This window comes from Natator depressus, chromosome 7 (assembly GCF_965152275.1).
Source record: "Natator depressus isolate rNatDep1 chromosome 7, rNatDep2.hap1, whole genome shotgun sequence".
Lineage (NCBI taxonomy): Eukaryota > Metazoa > Chordata > Testudines > Cheloniidae > Natator > Natator depressus.
Window position 1 is genome coordinate 57,153,746 of NC_134240.1, and position 23,760 is coordinate 57,177,505.

General features: G+C 45.5%; 1 protein-coding gene across 3 annotated transcripts in view; it reads right to left on the reverse strand.

Moving 5' to 3' along the window:
• Positions 1 to 23,760, reverse strand: part of ANTXRL (ANTXR like) — a 77,629-nt gene that overhangs the window by 37,578 nt on the left and 16,291 nt on the right. For 2 of the 3 annotated variants that reach the window (XR_012640274.1, XM_074958561.1), the window contains exons 2-10: positions 19,088 to 19,159; positions 18,889 to 18,960; positions 16,728 to 16,809; positions 16,587 to 16,620; positions 14,173 to 14,252; positions 13,721 to 13,789; positions 13,456 to 13,536; positions 13,291 to 13,351; positions 1,457 to 1,555 (exon numbers count right to left, since the gene is read on the reverse strand). Coding sequence is in view for 2 of the 3 variants with exons in the window: in XM_074958561.1 (XP_074814662.1) it covers positions 1,457 to 1,555; positions 13,291 to 13,351; positions 13,456 to 13,536; positions 13,721 to 13,789; positions 14,173 to 14,252; positions 16,587 to 16,620; positions 16,728 to 16,809; positions 18,889 to 18,960; positions 19,088 to 19,159 (650 nt within the window). In the remaining variant the exon portion in view is untranslated. The remainder of the gene's footprint in view (positions 1 to 1,456; positions 1,556 to 13,290; positions 13,352 to 13,455; positions 13,537 to 13,720; positions 13,790 to 14,172; positions 14,253 to 16,586; positions 16,621 to 16,727; positions 16,810 to 18,888; positions 18,961 to 19,087; positions 19,160 to 23,760) is intronic. The other variant, XM_074958562.1, reaches the window with a different exon arrangement.

Here is a 23,760-nt window from a genome sequence, read left to right on the forward strand (position 1 = left end):
ACTGACAATCTCTTGACTGTTTCTCTCACCAACAGAAGTTGGTCCAATAAAAGATGTGACCTCACCCCCCTTGTCTCTCTATTGAGCATCTTGTCTGCTTGCAAAGTCCATCTAACTGCCTCCTCCAAATCAAATCCTCTTGTTTTCTAGCCCAGTACCACTCTGAGGAGTCCCAGGGTGTCAGAGAGAAGTCTCCAGCCACCGCCCTACAGTGACCACCCAGTGGGTGTGTGCAATGGTAGATGCAGCAGAATAAGGATACCAGTTCCATGTTTTGGTGGCTCTGTGTCTGGAGCCCCCACTCCACATGCAAAGCATGCCCGTGATGGGGCCAGCTCTGCCCCCTCGGCACTGACTAGTGAGAGGATCGCCAGAGGAGAGCAGCTATCTTCTCCTCCTTTGCAGCTGATGAGTGATCTGGCACTCCCTGCAGCTCCCCATTGGAGGGCGGGAGTGTCACTCCATGGAGGGTAGGTCAGCCAACCCAAGTGAAGACAGATGATTGGCTACAGGCCACCTGGTCTGCTGTGCGCCAGCTGGCTCAGGTATACCCTTGAAGAGGGCTTGCTGGGCTGGGCGGAGCCTGCAAAAGGTGGCTTGGTGCTGCTGTCTGCAGGTGCACAGCAGGCCCAGACACAGCCTCAGCTCAGAACTAGGAGAGGGGCCCAGGGAGCAGCTGAGGTGTATGGCCAGAGAGAGACCCAGGGGAACCAGGCTTGGCTAGAAAGAAGCCCAACCACTGGCCCCAAGGGAGCTCCCACCCGGTGTGATTTTAGGGCTAGCATGGGGTGCCAGCCTATACCAATCCTGGAGGCCAAATACTGTCCACAGGGGAGGGTGAGCCCCAGAAGCAGCAGCTGTGTGAGTTTCCCCACACCGTCCCTTGGCCAGCGTGCCACACCCTACTCGTCTGGGGCTGAGAGAGGAGCAGCTCTCAGGCGTGGTGGGGAAAGGGGCATCTCTTTGCCCCATTCGAGCCTTAGTTTGTGTGCTGAGACTGCCCACAAGGGGCCCAATTTAGCACAGTTGTGCTGGGTTTTGTGTTATGATACTTTAGACAAACTCATTTCACAGAGGGACACTTGGTCACTCCCTCCTGAGCCAGTGAAACTGACGTGTGTCTGAGCACAGCATCCCTGGATCAGGACAGCATCAGTCTGTGTTATTAATGGACACGAGAGTGGTGGGCAATTTCACGTCTCCCCCCACAGTACCAGACAGGCTGTATCTGTGTGGACAGCAAGTCAAACCATCTCCACTCTTGCAGTGAGGATGAAAGACCCAGCACAAAGCCTGGGCACTACCTTCAGAGTATGACTTAAGTGATTCCCAGATCTTGGGATTGCAGAAAGAACGCCCACCAAAGTCCATGCAAAGACTCGCATTGATTCTGAGAGGAGCTGGGTCGGGATCCTTGCGCAATTTAGGGCATAAAATCTCCAGCCCATCAACTTACTGATTGTTATGGTGTCATTGATCTTGAAGCTGCAGAGAACTTGATCGATGTTTCTTGCGTGATAAAAGCCGTTGCCTCTGACCACAACTTGAAAGGATTCTGCAAGAGTAAATAGAATGAATGATGACAAATGACTGACCTTTTCCCCCTCCTCTCTCAAAGACTACGTTTCCGTCTAATCCCACTGGGATCTGAAGTAGGAAATGACAGCAGCTGAATCTTGCTCTGTCTGAATCAAATGATTAACTCTGACCCTGCTGTTATAAACGACTACACTACTCTGCAGTGATAGCCCAAAGCACTGCAGGGTCGCTAGTGCAAACTAGTGGTTTATGGACCATTGCTATAGAAGAGTGGAGGACTTTTTTTAGTCCCCTAAGGGATATTTGCTTGTAACATTCTCAACAGTGTCATGTTTTGCCTCCTGCGAATTCATTTCCCCAGGGTTTGTTCCTCCCCAATATTTCAAGATCAAAATAATATTTCAGTCCAAACACAGGCCCAGATCCTCAGTTGGTGTCAATTGCTACAGCTCCATTGACATCAACAGAGCTACCCTGATTTACACCAGCTGGGAAGCTGGCCTATAATATATTCATCCAAAATGTGGGATTTGCATCCAGATCCTTATTAGCTGAGCACACACAGAGCCTGAGCCCCATTTACACTGCGGCCCCTGTGTGCTGCTGGAGTGGTGTGAAGTGACCTTGTACAAGACAAGCTCCAAGGAACTGACAGTCTAAGCCAGCGGATGCTAATTAGACTCAGAATGCCTAGAGGATAGTTCTGTCCCACAGCAGAGGAGGGCTGAGTATTTCATTTAGTGGATGGATGTATATAACTTGTTTCCTTTTCATGGCAGAAGGTGGCCATGGGCCATTAGATCCTCCTGAGTCAGGTGAGATGGATGCTCCTCACCTATTTCATCTTTCTGACTGTCATGACTCACAGGCCTCAAACCCGGGGCCAGAGGAGTAGCCATGTGTCAGCCCTCCACTTGGCAGCCTGCTGACCCAGGACGCATGAAGCCCAGCTCCAGTTTGAGGCTCCGCCTCTTATGTCCTGTTAGCAGAGTCCCAAAGCAGCCAACTGGCCCATCAGCCCTACTTAAGCCAGCAACAGGAAGCTGTCCAAACACCCCGGATTTACTCTGCTCTGGACTATGTACCTGGTGCCTCCTGCTTCTGCTCCCGCAGCTTGATTTCCAGGCGTCCTGACCTGACAAGGCTCCTGACCTCTGACTTGCGGTTCTGATCTCTGGTTTGGCTCCTGCCTCTGACCCCTGGTATCCTGACCCAGCTGACTCTTGACTGCTGACAGTGGACTCTGGCTCTGACTGCTAGGTCTGGCTGCCCAGGATGCAGCCTTGACGCTGAGCCAAGCTGAGCAGCTATTTGTCTCCCTATCCCAGTATCATTTCCTTTCCTGCCCATGGACAGGACAAGCGAGCACACTCCTCAGAAGCAGCTGACTCTCCTTGCCACCGTGGCCTTGTCAGACCTTTAAGCAGCATCTGGCCTCGGTCAGTATTTGAATGGGCGACCTTCCAGAAAACAACCCCTTTGGGTGCTAGAGGAAGTGGTGCTGGCTTGTCAGTAGGTGGCGCTCTTCTGAGCCACTAAAACCAGGATGGGAGGGTCCTTCTACAGGATCTCAGTGCTATGCAATGGAGTTCAGCCCACGAGGCCAGACGGTGATCTTTAAAGGATTCTATGGAAGGAGTGGCCGGGGCCACCCTGTAGCAGGCCAGCCCCAGGTACCAAGACCAACTGTTTGGCATTTAGTGACTTTTCAAAGTATGGCTCTGCCATATGCTTAGACAAAAGATGCTATGATAACATGATGGGTCTGATTCGGTTCACGCTAGTCCTGATTTCCTCCCAAGTGACTCCACTTTGGTTGACACCCATGTGAATGAGGGAGGCACCAGGCAACTATGCATGACAACTCAGGGCACAATACTCCTCCCAGACCCGCATGGGAGATCTCCTCACCAATATGCTTCTATCCCAGCAGCAGCTCCATTCCCAGAGAAATGGCAGAGTGGAGACTCCTCCCCCACACAATGCAGATTAGAGAGGAGAGTTTTGCCTTGGTACAAACCCTGGTGAAACATGACCTTTCTATCCACACAAGGGCCAACCTGTGCGAGCCTCGTGGGAGTTACAAAGAGATTGGCAGCTGCCATTTTCCTTCACGCTCTCTCTCCCTCCCTCCCGCACCCTGTCCCCAGCAGAAACAAACGGTGGCCCAGGAAAAGGCTGGCCACATCAGATGCTCCCCAGCTGTCTGCTGGTCAGAGCGCTAGCACGCGTTAAAGCTGCTGCTCTGGCTTGTGCGGCTTCTGTTATGAAGGGGGAAAAAAACCAAAAACCTGTGATATTTTTCCTTCATAAGTAACTGTGTTTTGCTCCCGTCGGCAGGAAATGCCTCTTCAGGCTTTTCAGCTCAATTGCCCCCACCTGTCACCTAAGCAAGCACAGAAGAGAAGAAGGTAGGAAGGATGGTCTAGTGGACAGAGCACTGGACTGGGCCTTAGGGGCCTGGGATCATTTCCATCTCTGCAACAAGCTGCTGGCATGATCCTGGGTAAGTCGCTTCTTCAGTGCCTCACTTCTCTGTCTCTAAAATGGGGACTGTACTTCCCCCACAGCAGTGACTGGACTGGGAGATGCTCAGACACTCCAGTGGTGAGGGACATGAGGGACTGAAAGGGGGGTTGCCTTCATCCATTAGCAAACCTGGATTCGAAGGCAGCGGAAATTTCCAACTTCCCCACTAGATCCCATGGGAATAAGAAACAGCTTCTGTTTCTAACAGGGCCTGATCGGAAAGGCACACAGACTTTGACGTGTTTGAAATGGGAACCCTAGATCACCAGACAGCCTGAGTCTTTATAATGGGCTAAACCCAGTCATAGGATCATAGAAATGCAGGGCTGGAAGGGACCTCGAGAAGTCAAGTCCAGCCCCCTGCGCTATGCCAGGACCAAGTAAACCTACACCATTCCTGACAGGGGTTTGATCAACACTTCCAGTGATGGGGACTACCTCCACTACCTCCCTTAGAAGCCTATTCCAGAGCTTAACTACCCTTAGAATTAGAAAGTTTTCTGCAATATCCAACCTAAACTTCCCTTGCTGCAGATTAAGCCCATTGCTTCTTATCCTACCTTCAGTGGACATGGAGAACAATTAATCACAGTCCTCTTTTATACAAGTCCTTAAGATATTGGCAGACTGTTGTCAGGTCCCATTCAGTCTTCTTTTCTCAAGACTAAACATGACCAGTTGTTTTTCAACCTTTCCTCAGAGGTCAGGTTTTCTAACCCACCCGTAGCCTGAACTCCCCTGATCTCGGAGGATGTTTGTAATCCCGCTGCACATACAGTTCTGAATCTTGCAAGTGGCCCCTATATATACAAGGCACTGACCCAAGACCTCCAGCCGAACCCTCCCCAACCTTGGGATGTCCAAAATTCTGGATCTAAGTTCCGCAGCACGTGGCTATCTCTACTTCTTAGTGCTCTTGCCTAAATTCAGTGGAAAAGAAGGGTAGATTTTTTCAGTCTTTGTTTTCATGTTTCCCCCACTTCAGTGGTTTAAACCTTCAACCCACAGGACAGCACGACTGAACACGGGACCAGCCCACAGTGTGTGCATTAGAAATGGAAGCTGCTTACGGACTGCACAATCAATGGGCTGCTTTGCTCTCACTGGGCACACAAAACTCTTATTGTCATAGACTGTTGTGCACTTGGAAGGGGAGAAAATTAATCCCATTATAATAACAATGCAAGTTCTATGGGGAGAGCAGGCCTCTAAATAGGAATGAGAGACCCACCTAATAGTGTAACCCTATTGCTTGCTGTTTGGGTCTGCTAGGGACTCCTATTAGCCAAGATGAGCAGGGATGGTGTCCCTAGCCTCTGTTTGCCAGAGGCTGGGAGTGGGCTGCAGGGGATGGATCACTTGATGATTACCTGTTCTGTTCATTCCCTGTGGGGCACCTGGCATTGGCCACTGTCGGAAGACAGGATACTGGGCTAAATGGACCTTTCGTCTGACCCAGTACGGCCATTCTTATGAGCATGGAAACTGACTTTGGAGCTAAAATCCCAAACTTGTCAACAAAGATTCCTCCATCACTTGGAGTTTTTACATTAAGATGTGATGTTTCTTTCTAAAAAAATATGCTCTGGCTCAAACACCAAGATATGGCTTCTATGACTCGATGAATATGGGCTTGGGGCAGGAATCACTGGGTGAAATTCCCTGGCCTGTATTATCTTCTGGCTTTAAAATCTATGAGGTTCAAGGGGTGCAATGCAATTCCCAGAGAAGGAGCAGGATGCAGGATTGTAGTGCAACTCCCTGTGCCATTAGCATGGGGTGTTAGGGCCCCTCGATCCTTTTAATTGTGGAACCCATAGCTCCTTCAGTGGCCCACCCCTGGCATTGCCCTCCACACTAGCTGAAGTGGTGTGCACCCAAACACTCCCTTGCCGTGCTGAGAAACCCAGCAGGGTAACTGCCTGCGAGCCAGGACATGAAACCAACCGGGACACTTCAGTGTCTGAGCTGACTCAAACGCAACCAGCTTCCATGGTGAAAAAACGCACCAGTTTGCTACAATTTCTTTCAGAGCCAGAGCCTCAGCTGGTGTAAATCAGCATTGTTCAACTGACTTAATTGGAATGATGCTGGTTTACCCCAGCTGAGGTTCTTCCCCAATGGTTGCAAATGGGTGATTTGGGGTTTCCTCTGACGCATCCAGCACAGGCCATTGCTAGAGGCAGGAGCCCAGTGCTAAGACCCAATATGGCAAATACTCCTCATCCATAGAACAAACAAGTGAAAGGCTCAGCGCCACACCATACTCCCCTGTCTGTGTAGCAGGTTGGCACGGACATCAACCTGGATGAGATGGGAATTCTGCTTTTACTAGTCTACACTCCTGCTGGAATTGCAATGGCTGGAGATCTGAGGAGCTGTCGGTTGTGACAGGGAGGACGCAATGCACAGGGCCTATGGATCAGATACAACCACAGCCAAACGGACATGGAGGAGACCGTTCCCTCGAGTCTCCAACTATTCCCATTGTGACACCATGGTTTGCCACTCACTCCTACGCACCGAACAGAGGTGAAGTCTGACCCAGGAGCTCCAATCCCCAACCCGTCATTAGCTCATCCCCCTCTCGGGTACACTCCTCGGGGGAAGTGGTACCGTGCCACGATAGCCAAGAGTGGCCCGGGGGTGTCATGGTGAGGGGTGAGGATGGAATCTTCCTGCCATGCTCAGGGTGCGCCGTAGCCACTAAGGTAGAATTCCATTGACATCAGTGGGCCTGATTCTCCTGTGACACTGGCATAAATCAGGGCTAAATCCATGGGACCCAATAGTCACCCTGGGGCAGAACAGCATAAATGAGATGAGAATCAGGCCGACTGACTTCAGTGGAGTTGTACCTGATTTACCCCAGTCTGAGTGAGATCAGAATCAGGCCCAAGATACCTTTGTTTACCACATTTAATAATGGATTGAACAATTTCCTTAGGACATTTACTTCAGCAACTGCAAACCAGCGTACATGCTCCAAGCCATTCTCCTTATTCAGCCCAGACTCACGGGGCCTCATCCTGATTCTGCTCTCACTTGCACTGGAGCAAATCAGGAGTGACTCCTCTGAAGTTAATGAAGTGACCCCAGCGCAAACAAGAGCAGGATCAGACCCTCCTGTCCTCAGTTAAGGCTTTGCAATGTGGCAATGGGACTCCGGTGTCTCATAAAATACATTTCAAATGTGGTATCGTACAAAGTTCTTAAGAACTACAGATGCAAATGGGCCTCAGCTAGGACAGCAAGTTAGCCCTGCAACCAAAAGGTTAAGGCCCAAAGACACGCTTCCTTATGGACATATATGTACTCCTGTGCTTACTATCAAGTTCCATCTGGATCTGCAAAGGCAGCGGCTCAGGTGACTGCTAAGAGTTTGTGTGGATCAGTACTCCATGATCTAAGACTGCATGCTAGGAGAGGGCACTGGTTTTCTGCTCTGGTGTTCTACAGAGACAATGCAAGATTTAGGAGAACGTGAAGAGCTGGAAAGATATTTTGGAGAGAAAAAGGAGCTCCTGTAGTGAACAGCCCATCTGCAAAAGCAGAGCTGCACACGGGAAATACCTGCAGCAGCTTCAGTGCTGTATATTAACGCATGTAGCCCATATTCTACCATCAGTTACTCACTTTCTGCTCCCAGCAAAGTCATTCAAGGCAAATTTTTCAAAGGCGTCTAAGTGTCTTAGGAGCCCAAATCCCTTTGAAAGTCGATGGGACAGATCCCTAAGTCACTCAGGCACCTTTGAAAATTGTACTCTCAGGCCCCAATTTAAGCATGTGCTTAAACCCATCCCACTCAGCAAAGCACTTAGAGAGAGATTTCCAGAGTGTCTACAGGATTTAGATGCAGAAGTCCAATGGGACTGATGCACCTAAATCCCTTTGGCACTTTGGAAAACCTCCTCCTTAAATACATGCTGAAGTTTAAACTGGTGCTTCAAACAATGGGGCTCAAGCTCATGCCTAAAGTTAAGCATGTGCTTTGGTGCTTTACTGCAGAAGGATGGTCTGAATCAGGGAGCTGAACGCACAGAAGTGGGCCTGTTTATTATGTCATGATTCGCATCAGCACCCAATGCTCCTTAAAATAAATTAAAACAGACTGAAGGCCAAATTTAACTATCTGTTACCCCAGTATTAACCTGCATTAACTCCAGTGATGATAATCGAGTTACTCCAAGCCTGATTCATATCATGCATCAGTTTACACTGACGTAAACCAACTTACTTCACTGCAGTTACTCTTGATCAGAATCAGAGACTGCTCCTTGACACCAAGGTAACTGACAGCAGCGTTTGACCCAGAATGTGAACGTGGGTTACACTCCCCTCTCGGCGCATGGCACGCTCTAGTGGCAGCTGTACATGTATATCCTTGCATACCAAGTCTTGCCCTCTGACCCGTTTCTTCAGCCGCTAACTTCAAAATGATCTCACCATCTGGGCAAGATGATATTTTTTTTGTCCGTACATAAAAGCAACACGTTAAAATGAAACAGCTGTTTGCTTTGCTGAAGGAACAGGCTTTCAAATACAGCAGCCACAAAGGTGTAATTACTATTAATGTTCGTGGTTTTTTTTTTTTAAAAAACACCATCACTGTGAATACAGAGGACTCTAAATGCAAAATGTTCACAGTAACGGCCTCATCTGGGAGTTTAATCTTGTCAAGACAGTTTATCCGTCCTGCCCTTCCTCTCACTGTCACTGCAACTTTGCACAGATGCTTGCTACAGCAGCCCAGAGCCCCCATAATAACCTGTCCACATGAGCACATGGGGAACAATATAGTTTCAATAACAGTCTTGTATGGAAATGTAAACAGTCAAGGCTGGATTGTGTTGTTGCTATTGAGCAGTCCCCCCTTCAGATGCTATGGAGCATTAATATATTCGGGATGATGGCCTGTTGAAATGGCTAATTCTATTTAATTTTGGGCCCTAGCTCTGGCTGCGTCCTTTTCTTTCTTAGTTACTGTCAGATTCTAGATTGTTGCTTTTGACAAGACAGCGAAGGGAAAAAGGTCAGCAGTGAAATAACTGGGCAGCGCTGGCAGCGAGATGGTGGGTTGAAGCTGGTGCGCCGTGGCTGTGCTGTCGGCTTCGCTTCTCTGACTCTGATGAGGAGCTGACTGCTTGCATCCACACCTGGGAGTTGACGGGGCCAGTAGGATGCCACATCCAGCAAAACCTTTCAATCACATCTGTGTACCGAGAGCCTAATCAAAGCAATGATGCTGTCAAACAGCAGACCCAGCACCTCCAATTCCACACTGATCGCCTGTTTACAGGCTGCATGTCTTGGTCACTTTCAATCAGAGGGAACAGAAAGACCTAAGTACATTTCCCCACATAAGGAACTATAAATTTGCAGGGTCAAAAAGAATTAAGCATCAGAGAGCTGTCATAACCCGGCTAGATCAATTTGTAAATGGATGTACCAGCCAGCTCCATCTCAGACATACAGCCCCCAGACTGGAACTAGTCAGAATTCAGCTAACACCACGTAGCAGTCATTTCCTCAGCAATTTATTAAACCACTGGCACCTCAAAAGCGAATCTGAGATCATTGCTAAATAGTAAATACACATATAATGGTAATTATTGTTCATAATGAACAGGCAAAACCTGCTGTGGTCCCTATTCAAGCAAAAGTCCCATTGACTTAGTAACACAGAATCTGGCATTATAGAATAAAGATTAAAATTGTCAGTAAGAATTATGAATAACCCCCCAATTAACCACTACGCTCCCACTTTGGTGAATTTCATGCAAAATGCATGGCTGGCTCCAGGATGTGCATATTTCAGCGCTGAAAGCAAACAAGCTTTACTGTTGGTTTAAGGAAACTTCCAAAAGATCTAGAGATAGGAATTTATATGTACACATCTGTGTGTGTGTGTGTGTGTGTGTGTGTGTGTGTATCTATATATCTGACTGTCTGTACTATATCTCTGAGTGTGTGTGTGTGTGCATATATGAGTTAGACGTTAACAAAGATGAAGTAATAAACTGTATAAATTACACTGCATTTAAACAAAATAACAACTGTATATTGTTGTCCAGGGATATTGATGCAGGTAAGGATTTGCCACTTTATCAAGGTTTTTGGATCCTCCAAATATTTATTAATAGGCACAGAGCTCATACAGAACCATGAGCAGTGGCCCCCGCTTCAATGAAATGACCCACCAGCACTGTGCAAATAACTGATTGTTTTGCTGAATTTTGATTGAATTTTAAAGTGTTTCGGGCTGACCCAAAAATAACATTTTTCAGAAATGTTCAGCAAATCAAAAAATTTTAAAAAAAACCATTTTGGCTCGAATTAAACATTTTGCTCACCTCGAAAGTCACATATGTATTTCAGTTAATCTTTTAATCTATTTCTGTCAACAAAATGGGGAAAGTTGTAGAACTAATAAACCAGGAAGAGGAACTGGGAAAAATTTTTCTTGAAATATGGCTTTTTTTTAAAAAAAAAAAAAAAGAAGAAGAAGAGAGAGAACTGTTCAAGAAAAATTATCAACTTTGCAAAATCTTTCATTTTTCATGAAATTTTCATAACTGTTTTATCAAAATGTATAAAAGCATGTTATTGAAATGGTTACTGAAATTTTTCATTTGACAAAACCAGGTTTTCAGCAAACAAACAAATCTGATAACCATTTCCATACACATTTATATTGAAAATGTTTGCCAAATAAATAAAACAAAAAATGGGTCCATTTCAAACCCTTATTAATGGAAAACAGCTTTGAAATTTTGTGGTTTTTCACCAAGTTTTTCCTCTGTTTTTTGACCAGCTCTACTAGGATTTTTTTTTTAATCAGTAAGCTTCCATTTTTAATAATTCATGGATAATGTCTTGTGGCAAATATCTTCTCCGCCTTTTCTCCTTTGGGAATATTCAGAAGAATAGCGGAAACACCAGAGGATGTTTTAAAATGAAATATGTAATGCAGTATCCTCCAGCAATTGACGTGTGGGAATGAAGACTGAACAAAAATTTCTCTTCTCTGCAATATTTACTAGATTTTCCTCAAATTACATCTTTGGTCTGACATGCTCGGAATCAGCTTTCATGCACCATTGCTATTTTATATGTGCTCATTTTTGTAATGGATAAGCAAATGAATGCAAGACGGTAGCATAAGCTCTAAATAACCATGCTGTAAATTATACCTTACAGCAAGCTTATGGTGTCATTATTACTCTGCTGCAATAGTCTTCTAAACAGACAAAAACACAGCAAATGAATTGCTAACACAAACCAGAAGGGTTACATGTTCAATATACTAAACACGAAAGGCATGTCATTAGCACCAGCTCCCCTGGGGATACTTTGCATTTACCAAACACACCAGCAATTCTTTCATTACGAATATGCAAAATGCTAACACTTTACAAACCACCAGGTATCTTGGTCTATGCAGTTCATTATTTCTGTTTCAGTAAAGCTCCGATCACCTTTCCTTAAACCTGAAACATCCGTGTGTGTTTTACAAAATCATCGCTTTGACTGCTTGCAGTTTCTAATAGAGCCAAACACTCTAATATTTCCTGAACATTGTGACACAGGTTGCAAATCTATTGGTACAGTAAGTGGGTCTTTTGTTCAGAAAATAAGCAGCACTTGGCATTCTTCAGATGAAAGGCAAGATATGAGGTGTCTTCATTATTATTTTCATTTTTATCAGAAAAAAGAAAAGGAGTACTTGTGGCACCTTAGAGACTAACCAATTTATTTGAGCATAAGCTTTCGTGAGCTACATGCATCCGATGAAGTGAGCTGTAGCTCATGAAAGCTTATGCCCAAATAAATTGGTTAGTCTCTAAGGTGCCACAAGTCCTCCTTTTCTTTTTGCGAATACAGACTAACATGGCTGCTACTCTGAAACCTGTCATTATTATCAGAGCTGGTCATCATTTTCCAAATTTTGAAATTTTGACAATATTTCAGTATGCTGGGAAAAGATCAGGAAAAATGTAAACAAAATTGCCATTAAATTTCCTTATGTTAATTGACCAGTTATATTGCTGGTCAAAAATTTTTGAATTTGAAAAAATAATAAATCAGGAAACATTTTTGGAAAATGGCTCACAATCTTTTGACCTTCGTAACCAACTTAATACTTTCCATTCTGGAGTCCTTAGCCAGGTATAATGCCTACTGATTTCAAGGGAGATTTTTCCTGAGTAAGGACTGTTGGATTTCAGCCACACAATACTGTAATTTCATGTAAAGTACTTTCCAAAATCTTTTCCATGATTGTAACACTTGAGCATGCCCCTGTTTCTGCAAACCCTTCCTCGAATAAATATCTTCCCCTGATGCATGCAAAATCATATCACCTTGTGCTTTACTCATGCTTAATTTTCAAGCAAAGCAAGGCTGGGCCTACGTCAGACTGTGGATGGGAGGTATCCAGAAATGGGCTAGCAGGAACAAGCAGCCTGAAAACTACTCAGTTAGTACAGTGATGGGTGTGGCTTCTAAACCCAGACAAAGCAATCTTTACTCATTTGAGTAGTCCAATTTAAGTCACTGGGACTACTCACGTGAGTAAAGATTGCTTATCTATATGAGGGCTATAAGAGCAGAGCCTAATATTGTAATAAATGACTGAAATTTTCAAAGTTGGCTTGGGGATATAGGAATCTAGGTCCCAAAATGACGTAACCACCCAGAAGCCTAAATCCCATTGCCTTTCTCTTACAATTTGGTTCCTAAGGACCAGATCCTCAAAGCTATATCGGTGCCTAAAGTTACAAACAGGCATCTAGTGGGGTTTTCAAAAGCACCTATGCAGGTGGGATGCCAATGGGAGTAAAGAGCCTAAAACCCTTTGAGGATCTGTGCCTAGGTGCCTCTCTGTATCTTTAGGCACCCAGACACCTTTGAAAATCCAGCCATGAGTCACTTTGGAAAATGAGATAGGCTCCTAAGTCACTTGGGCACTTTTGAAAACACTACCCCAATTCCTACTAATTTCAGTTCCCTTCAGTGGCTTTGAAAAGCTGAGCCTATCTTTACATTTGTAGCTTCCTTCTTGAGCTGAGCACGGACTCACTAGGCCTTATCTAAAGCCCAGTGGGAGACTTTCCATTGAATTCCATGGGCTTTGGATCTGGTGCTTTTGTAGGGAGCTATCAGACATTTTTGTAATTCCACTCTCATTTGCCATATCATTTGATTTCAATATAAGCTCACCTCCTGCACAGACACTGGATGGTTCAGCTGCCAGGATCTCAATACAGGACTTCTTCAGAATCTAAGAGATGAAGATAATGGGATTTTTGATCATTGGTGTTGTTTCGCCACTTAATGAATGTGGGAAAGGGCGCATTTCTCTCGCTTTTGGAATACCCCACTCACCGAATCAATTGTGCCTCTCAGGGCATAAAAGCCGCCAGTTACCGGGAAAACGTGATCAATGCTGTCAGCAATTGTCGACAGCTGCAAAGAAAGACCATCATAAATGCACAAGACAAACAAAATTGCAGCATCTGAAACCGAGCCTATTTGCTGACAGGCAGAGCTCTGACAGGTATGGATTTATGCACCGGTAATTAAGTAAATGACCTCATTTGATGCTGTGAATGGGTGGGGAGAACAAAAAAAAAAAAAGTTCCCAAATTACCTGAGTTTCATTAAAGTCTTTCACTCCAACACAATAAACGATAGCTCCGAGGCTTCTGGCTCTGTCGGCCTACATGAAAGACACCATTACATGCAAAGCCACGTAAACTGGAACCAAGAGCAGATGCTCACAAGTTTGACACGAACTACTTAGGGTATGTCTACACTGCAATTAAAAACCCGCTGCTGGCCCGTGCCAGCTGACTTGGGCTCGGGCGAAGGGCTGTTTAATTGCAGTGCAGACGTTCAGGCTCAGGCTGGAGCCCGGTTTCTAGGACCCTGCAAGGTGGGAGAGTCCCAGAGCTGGGGATACAGCCTAAGCCAAACGTCTATGCCGCAGTTAAATAGCCCCAGGAACACAAGGTCAGGTCAGCTGGCATGGGCCAACCATGGGTGTCTAATTGCAGTGTAGACATACCCTTAGCTACTTGGGTAAACTCAATGAGGACTTACTTCTTTCTCAGCATAATAAAACTGAACCTCTTGCAACTCCCCATCTGTCAGAGCAATAATCACACTAGCTGTCCGAAGTCCTGCAGGGGCGAGAGTGAAAATGGCTGGGGTTAGGTATGGCTGTTACAGAAGCTTTGGCAATGGATAAATAAGTTTAGGCAATGCATCCTTCTTTGCTGACAAATGAATACAGAGCTCTGAAGCTCAGCTGATGTACAGTGACTGCAATGGAGCTATGCCAATCTATGCCAGCTGAAGATCTGACCCAGAACAGTGTGTTATGAGCCAAATCCTGCTCATCATCACACAAGCAGCACAAGGGAATCAATGGTTTCAGAGTAACAGCCTTGTTAGTCTGTATTCGCAAAAAGAAAAGGAGTACTTGTGGCACCTTAGAGACTAACCAATTTATTTGAGCATAAGCTTTCGTGAGCTACAGCTAGCTCACGAAAGCTTATGCTCAAATAAATTGGTTAGTCTCTAAGGTGCCACAAGTACTCCTTTTCCTTAAGGGAATCAATGGGGGTCGGGAGGGTACTGCTCCAGCAGCATCCATGCACAGACCTCCCCAGAAGCCTGCTGCCTCAGGTCACCCCTTTTCCTGCCTGAATCCCACTGAGGATCCTCCAGTGAACCTTGTGGTGGGGTGAGGCCAGAGGGAAAAGGGAGGGGGGAATCGCCCCTTGACAAGCATTTCTGAGTGTGACCATTGCAGAGAAAGGCAGCAGGGATCTGTGGTTCAGGGGGTTCATTCATAGAAGGGGATGCCAGTTCCTGTGCCATGACAGAGCAAGCTGGGGTGATCTCCCTAAGGGATGCATCCAGCCATCCCAATGTCTCCTCCTGCAGGTCAGAGGGGAGCAATTCCCCCCACCACCACCAAGGTGAGTATAGTGAGCAGGATTTGTGTGAGAACTCCTGCATTCCTTGTGCAAGAATGCACACTGAAGTCAGTGGGGATTCCAGGTGTGCAAAGAATGCAGGAGCAGGCCGAGGGGATAAAATTCACCCATGCGTGGCCATCCAGCACATGGTTGATGCACCCCTTACATCCCACCTAAATCTTCAAAATAGGTCTTAAGGGGTGTGCCGGCTTTGTTCCAGATGAGTTTTAGCCACAGTGAGTAGCCCAGTATACAGCAGAGCAATGTACAGCCAAATATAGCGCTCTAGCAAAATTACTCCCAACCAGTACGTAAATTGTGGTTCAGACACACATCTGATGTCACTTCTTAGGTCCAGCAGTTAAAATACAAGCAGTGGGGGAGACCAGGGATGTTGTTTTTTAAAATAATTTCTTTCCGTTTCAAATGTCTTTCCAGTATTACCGGAAATTTAAGAGCCTGATGAGTTTTGACAGGTTTCTTATGCCATGCAGTCCTTGCCATGTCATGTCATAGCCACAAACATGAAGCCTTAAAGGCAGCTGGGAAAAATGGGTCTTGACCTCGCTTTTTTTTTTTTTTTTAAATAGTTGAAGAAGGCTGGGAAGATCGTTGCTGTTATTTTATGTTTTACATTTTTCTTCTTCGTACTTTACTTTGTCATGTCGACTCTTTTTTTCCCTGGAAAACTAGTAGGTTCATTGATTGAATGAGAGGAGAGGCCATTTTTATGCAGGCTCTTCAGAACTCTGTTTTTCTTAACACCTACTTAACTCAAACACCAGAGAAACTCTTGGGAGAAGGGCACTTTTGTTAAAACCTCACCACTAATTCAATTAGGATCCTAGTGAGTGCCTAACCCATATCTCTGCATCCTTCCAGGAGACCTCCAGCAACATAGGGAAGAAAAGTGTTGACATCCCTGATATAGCCAAGGTAAAATGCAAGCAGGAAAAAGACATTCTTTAAATGTTAAGCCACCTTTATGCACAGAAGCAAAAAAGGACACAAACATACTCCCCCACGCCTACTTTAGGTTACTTTTAAGTTCCGAAGGATGGAGAGCCTGATCCCAAGCCCAGTGAAATCAATGGGACATCTCCGACTGAATGCAATGGGTGTCAGATCGCAGTCACAGCAATGCTGACGGTCAAATGAGAGTTTGGGGTACATCAGGCAGACAAGATTGGATGCTTCAAAATGGAATGATACATGTAAAGCCCAATACTTCTAGACTGTGTCCAATCAGATGAGCAATTACTAGGCTCACTGCATGGAGCACTGGGTGCAATTCTCCAGCTTGTGTTATGCAGGAAGTCAAGACTAGAAGATCACAGTGGTGCCTTCCGGCCTTAGAATCTATGAATTTGAAAGCAGGGCTTTAATCAAGCTGGAATGGAAAGACAGTGTAATACTAGCTCCTCCCCCAACATTTCTTTCTTCCACGGGTTAATTACAGGTCATGCTGACAACCCCATCCTCCCCAGCTTCTCAATGAAAATAAATTATGGCAGTGATAAGTGTCCCTACCTCCATAGTTTTCATGGTAAATCTGTTCATTTGCCTGCAACAAAGAGTAAAAAGTTATTATCTCTTTTTAGGTCCAACAGGGGCAAAAGAAGCAGAAGTTAAGAAGTATAAATCAAAGCGAGAAGTTTCCACAGTGTGTACCCTTTTAAATCCTTCATGCATGAATGTATCTCCTCCAGGCACTTCAGACTGAAGAATCTCAAGCCCCCGTCTTATGGCTTCCCTTGAAAAGAGAAGAATTTAAAAAAAAAAATCTCATTTTCCTGCTTTGAGACATTCCTGAAACCCAGCAAGATATGCAGCCCCTGAGAGCATTTGATCAGAATAGAACAATGCACCACCACAGACACATGGGCCAAAGGGTCAGTAACTAACAGCATCACTACAACCCAACATTCTGAAAGCTGCCCTGCACCCAATGGCATATAGAAATGGATCCAAGATATAACGTCATGGCAAAGACATTTGAAGGATTCTGTTCTGTGGTTGCAGTGGGGGTATATTGTAATTAGGGATCGGACCAAATTAAAAAAAACAAACAGATATAAATTCTGGCAAACTTCAGCCGGGGTTGAAATTCCGACGGCCCCAATCACTATAAAGTGCAAACCAAAACTCATGATTTGGACAGCCCTCAGGGCTTAAATCTTGAGTTATGATCTGACCCAAAATAACGATAAGAGGCCAAAGTGTATGAAAATAGCATCCGAATGTTGTGGGCTTCCTAATCTGAAAAGTGATCAACCCTCTTTCCCCTGATAAACATCTGGGGCACAAACTGTTCCTTATCATGGGACATATTCTGGTACTGTCACTTTTATCTTGACTAGCACCTTATTCCATGAAGGTTCACTCAAAGTCCACTCATGGAAGGTACCACTCAACTTGAGGGCATCAGAATCATAGCTGTCTGTGTATGTACAGTGCCTAGCACAATAGGGCCCTGATCCTGTCTTGAGGCCACTAACAACAACAGTGTGGAACAAAGACCCCAAAGGAAGGACCTAGGAAGGCCAAAAGTCAGATGCTGTGGAGAAACATTCATAAACACCCGGGACATTCTCCCCAGCCTTTGTTTGGTGATCCAGCCATTTGGGCAGCACAGTAATAAACAGCAAGGCAGTGTGAGTTTTTGTGGGACAGAGGTGAAATCTGAGGCTGTGAGAAGGGATGTCCCTGGGGCGAGGAGTGCATTCTGCCCTTTCAAAGTGTAGGACGAGCTGAAATGGCACTTGGGGAACGGCATATGGCAGGGGGGTTAGATCAGGGACTGTTTTAATGCCAGTTTCCAACATCGCCACAGGGTTAGCATCGACCTTTCACCTTGCAAAGGGCAAATCCACCTGAGCAAGGTAAACACAAGCTAGCTCCGGCCTCTAGACACCCACTTGGGGTCTGATCCGAAGCCCAGTGAAGTCAATGGAAACACTCCAGTCGGCTTCAGGGCCAGGCCCCAGAATATGCAGAAGAAGGATCTGAGAGGCTGTCTCCAGATGTCGGTTAGACCATTCCAATTCCCCTCTCCTCCCTTTAAGAGGTGCTTCAGAGTGACGTAGGCACACAGCACTACCAGCACCAGACACACAGGGAGAGATGGCCAGTGTGATAGACATAGCGGAGGGGAGAGGGAAACAGACTGTGTGAGGGCAAAAGTTCAGCCCTAAGTCAATCAACAGAGAGTGAATCTGGTTGCAAAGGGGGGCAGAAAAAGGAGGTTTGCTGCAGTCTCAGATTCTCCCCTTTCTCTCACTGGAGCACAGGATGGAATTCTCCTCTGGCTGGCTTTGCAGCGGCACGGCATTCGAAGCAAATGGTGCGAGTAGGAAGCACTTCTTGCAAAACAATATCCAGCCATATCCTTTAGCAGTGGTCCAGAACCATGCAGGATTGATTGCTGAAATGCTTTGGACCGCTTCTGGAGAACACTGCAGCACTTTATCACACCGTGTCTTCTGCACACAGTGCCAGGGCCTGCTCTCTCTTACCCCAGAACTGCCCTTCTGAAATCAGTGGGGTGGCGCTGCCATACCTAAAGCGGGCAACTGGCTCCCGGATTGCAAGTGCCGGGCTTGCCTTAGAAATGTTGCTTGATAGAGCACCAGTGCATTGAGCTACCTGCTTGTCACAGGGCTGCAAATGGAATACCAAAGGGCTGTTCTGCATATGACCTTCGATCCTGCTCCCAATGGAAGCTCCTCAGTTGATTCCAATAGGCGCAGGAGCTAACGTTAGCCAGTCCTGAGCTCTTGCAGTAGTTAAGGAGTCCCTAGCTCTATTGGGTTGAAGGAGGTGAAGTACTTACCTGTCTTCTGTTAGCTTCATGATGGTAGTGCCTCGTGAGGAAAAGACAATGAAGGACATGCGCAGCATTGGACTGAAACAAACAGAACAAATCCACGTCACACGCAAGATCGTCTCAGCATATTTGGCAGCCTCTAAGAAAGCAGCAGGTGAAACACTATGTATATTGTAACTGAAGTCTCCACTTGTGAAAACTTTACCTTATAAACTTCTCAGCCAGGCTCTCGACAAAAGAGTAGATCTCTGTCCAGTGGTTTCTGACACTTCCAGACCTAAATGCAAATTATAACCAGTTAGGTTAATTTCCCCCTTCAGTGGAATTAACTGCAACCTATTGCATATTTAGGATGGGATATTCTAAGGCAATAAGAATCAAATCAGTGGGAGCTGGGCAACTAACTTGCTGAAGCTCCTTTGAAAATACCACCCTAATACAACAATTCCATTCTAAACTTTAACAATGGGCCCAATCATGTACCCATTGAAATCAACTGCAAACTCCCCACTCACTTAAAGGGAAGCAGGATTGTGTCGTAATTATTTTACTGTACATAGCGTATTTTAAGCCACGTGAAGAGAGTGTTCTGCCAGTTGTTTTTATTCATTTTTACAGTGTAAAAATTCCTGTCCTTTCTTTAAACTGTAATTTCTTTTTACTTTATTTTGCTAAGACTTGTGATGAAATGAAGGATTTGCTTTCCCAGGGTGCAATTCTGCTCTCAGAGCTACACTGAAGAATCTCAGCTCTGATTTTTCTGCTCTCCCAGCATATATGGGAGAAAATATCCATGGATTCCTGCTCATTTAGGTAGAGTGGACTTTCAAAGTAATATGGAGAGGAAGGCTAATATTGTGGTTAATGTGCAGGTCTAGACCCCAGGAGATCTGAGTTCAATTCCTGGATCTACCCCAGACTTCTTATATGACTTTGAGTAAGTCACTTAAAAGTCTTTGTGCGTCAGTTCCCCATCTGTAAAATGGGGATAATATTACCTCCAGTGTCTCATCCATTTAGACTATAAATTCTTTGGGTCAGAGACTGTCTCTTACTAAGTGTATGTACAGCACCTAGCGCAGCGGGACTTCTAGGTGTTACTGTAAAGCAAATAAGAAGTACATTTCCACTGTGTGGGTCAGAAAGGAGTATTTTACCCCTATGTTGTAGCAATGAACATTTTCAGACTATTATAAAGTCTCTGAAGGGTGAGATATCAGAGTGTTTAGGAGCCCTGCCTTGGACTCTACTGTCTATCACGCTTGGATTCGCTCTTTTTGCCGGGCAAATTCATGTGTCCTGTGTCCCAAGCACTGAATCACAAGCAGAGGAGATGCAAACCACAGGGAGAAAGTTACATAAACAAACAACATCTGCCAAAGGATCACAGAGCAAGGGCTTATTAGACCATGTGAATTCCTCTGCTATGCAAGGGGGAAATACAAGGAGGTAACCAAACTAAAGCATAACCAGCACCAAGCAAGACATGATAAACTGCTCTCTACCTTAAGTGCCAATCTTATTGACCTTAGCCATTGTGCTCTGCCAGAACATGGGAAAAGCAGGCATTGACAGAGGAAGCATGGTCCAGTGGTTTGGGTGCTCGCGTAGGATTCAGGGTTCAATTCCCCACTCCACCACAGGCTTTTTGTGTGATCTTGGGCAAGTCACTTGGTCTCTCTATGCCTCAGTTCCCCCTCTGTAAAATGGGGCGAATAGTCTGATCCTATCTCACAGGGCTGATGTGAAGACAAATCCATTATCAAGGTAATGGGGCCATATAACTACCTAAAATAGACAGAACGGGACTCCTTATCTAGCCCTGCCCCTACGATCACAGGCTATTGTTTTCTGGGGGACCCCTGCCTCATTCACTGCAGAAATCAGATTCCATGTACTAAACGAAACAGCAGGCACCGCGTTGGACAGTGGGGATACACACACATGTTGCAATGAGGCACGCCCTCCCAAGCTAGGAGCTCTGCCTTGGCGCACATTCCGAGATCAGATTCCACACGGGACCTACATGCCGAAAGAGAAATTCTACTCCACCCGCTCCCGCTTGCATGTGCGCTGCCCCCAGAACAGTGGGGTCGTGCTAGTGGAGGAACCCTTTCCTGTGAATTAAAAAATGCAGTGTGTCCTTCCGACTCCATTAGGCTCCTTTGACAATCCACTCTGAGCCGTGATAGCTCAGCTAAACCCAAAAAAGATTTCCAATGGGTCTTTGCAAGGAACAAGCCTACCCAGGCCTCAGTTTCTCCATCTGTACAATGGGTACAATGATCCTGCCTTCTTTGGTGAAGTGCTCGGAGAGCTACTAATGAAAAGCGCCGTCTGAGAGCTAAGTGTGATCCCTGCTATTATTCGTATGTCCAATTTAGAGACTATTTGGGGCTGGATTTTAAGTTTCTGAGGGGTTACTGCGATTTGAAAACAATGGTCGCAACAGGTTTTCTTTACAGTGCCAAAAATGTATCTTTTTCACCCACTGCCTACTCAAAAATAGCTGAACTGGTTTTGCTCAATCTTAAAGAAAAATTCACCCTCTGGCAGAGAACAGACCTATAAATATCAGCCTGGAAGTTGAAAGCTGGAGAAATGTTTCAGCTGCTGAAAATAGCCCATTAGAATAGAAATGCTTAAGCAAGGCAACCTTCGTGCTAGGCATTGCTATGTGCTCTGCCTATAGTGAAGGCCCTAGTTCTGGAATTCATATGAGTGTGTAACACCAGTTGGAGTTTTGCACACCTAGGGGCATGTGAATGGAAATGACTGTGATCAGATTCATACAGGGGGAGGGAGGATTACGTCTGAAAAGCAATTGAGATCTGTCGTGGGCTGGAGTCCTTATATTTGATGCTCCCAGAGAATCTGCAATGCTCCGAAAGGAGGTTGCGCCAGATCCCTGTGCTTTACCACCCTTCGGCTGGAGACACTTCAAAAGGCAGCGGGTGGGATTTGCCACTGAGGGGCATCCTCCATACAATAAGAAAAGGAGTACTTGTGGCACCTTAGAGACTAACAAATTTATTTGAGCATAAGCTTTCGTGAGCTACAGCTCACTTCATTGGATGCATTCAGTGGAAAATACAGTGGGGAGATTTTATATACACAGAGAACATGAAACAATCGGTGTTACCATACACACTGTAACGAGAGTGATCAGGAAAGGTGAGCTATTACCAGCAGTAGAGCGGAGGGGAGGGGGGGGAGGAGGGTGCCCAAAGAGATTGAAGTGTTCTCTGACTGGTTTTTGAATGTTATAATCCTAATCACATCAGCCACACTATCAGAGGCTCGTTCACCTGCAAATCTACGAATATGATATATGCCATCATGTGCCAGCAATGCTCCTCTGCCGTGTACATTGGCCAAACTGGACAGTCTCTATATAAAAGAATAAATGGACACAAATCAGACGTCAAGAATTATAACATTCAAAAACTAGTCGGAGAACACTTCAATCTCTCTGGTCACTCGATTACAGACCTAAAAGTGGCAATTCTTCAACAAAAAAATTTAAGAAACAGACTCCAACAAGAGACTGCTGAATTGGAATTAATTTGCAAACTGGATACAATTAATTTAGGCTTGAATAAAGACTGGGAGTGGATGTGTCATTACACAAAGTAAGGTTTCAGAGTAACAGCCATGTTAGTCTGTATTCGCAAAAAGAAAAGGAGTACTTGTGGCACCTTAGAGACTAACCAATTTATTTGAGCATAAGCTTTCGTGAGCTACAGTGGATGCATCCGATGAAGTGAGCTGTAGCTCACGAAAGCTTATGCTCAGATAAATTGGTTAGTCTCTAAGGTGCCACAAGTACTCCTTTTCTTTTTACACAAAGAAAAACTATTTCCCCATGTTTATTCCCCCCACACATACACTGTTCTTGTCAACTGCTGGAAATGGCCCACGTTGATTATCACTACAAAAGGTTCCCCCCTGACTCACCCCGCCCCGCTCTCCTGCTGGTAATAGCTCACCTTTCCTGATCACTCTTGTTACAGTGTGTATGGTAACACCCATTGTTTCATGTTCTCTGTGTATATAAAATCTCCCCAATGTATTTTCCACTGTATGCATCCGATGAAGTGAGCTGTAGCTCATGAAAGCTTATGCTCAAATAAATTTGTTAGTCTCTAAGGTGCCACAAGTACTCCTTTTCTTTTTGCGGATACAGACTAACACGGCTGCTACTCTGAAACCTCCATACAATGCATCCCTTACTCCATCCCTCCCACCTGGAAAGCACCGCTAGGGCTGGCTGCAAATAGATGTCAGGAAATCCAACTGCTTGAAAATCAGCTGGTGGATGCCTCCAAATAAACAGCGCCAGAGGAGTGTTCAGCAGGAAGTTAACATCAAAGGACCTGCCCCACCCTGCCCCTAAGTGTCCAAACTTGTCATCTCTTGCTGTGTGTGACAGATTCATAGAATATCAGGGATGGAAGGGACCTCAGGAGGTCATCTAGTCCAACCCCCTGCTCAAAGCAGGACCAATCCCCAATTTTTGGCCCAGATCCCTAAATGGCCCCCTCAAGGATTGAACTCACAACCCTGTGTTTAGTAGGCCAATGCTCAAACCACTGAGCTATCCCTCTCCCAGTATGGACTACACTGGTGATGCCAGACCCACCAAAATCCAACTGGAGCAGACAGCTGGTCTGCAAGGGCCGGGCTAGGTAAGAACCTGTTTGTTTCCTATATAGCATTGTTTTTGCCATGTCTTTTTGCTTTTACATATATAAGTCCATATAGATGTGTGTGTATATATATATATATATATATATATATATATCCTTATTTGTTACCCTAAAGCAGGGGTGGGCAAACTTTTTGGCCCAAGAGCCACATCGGGGTTGCGAAACGGTA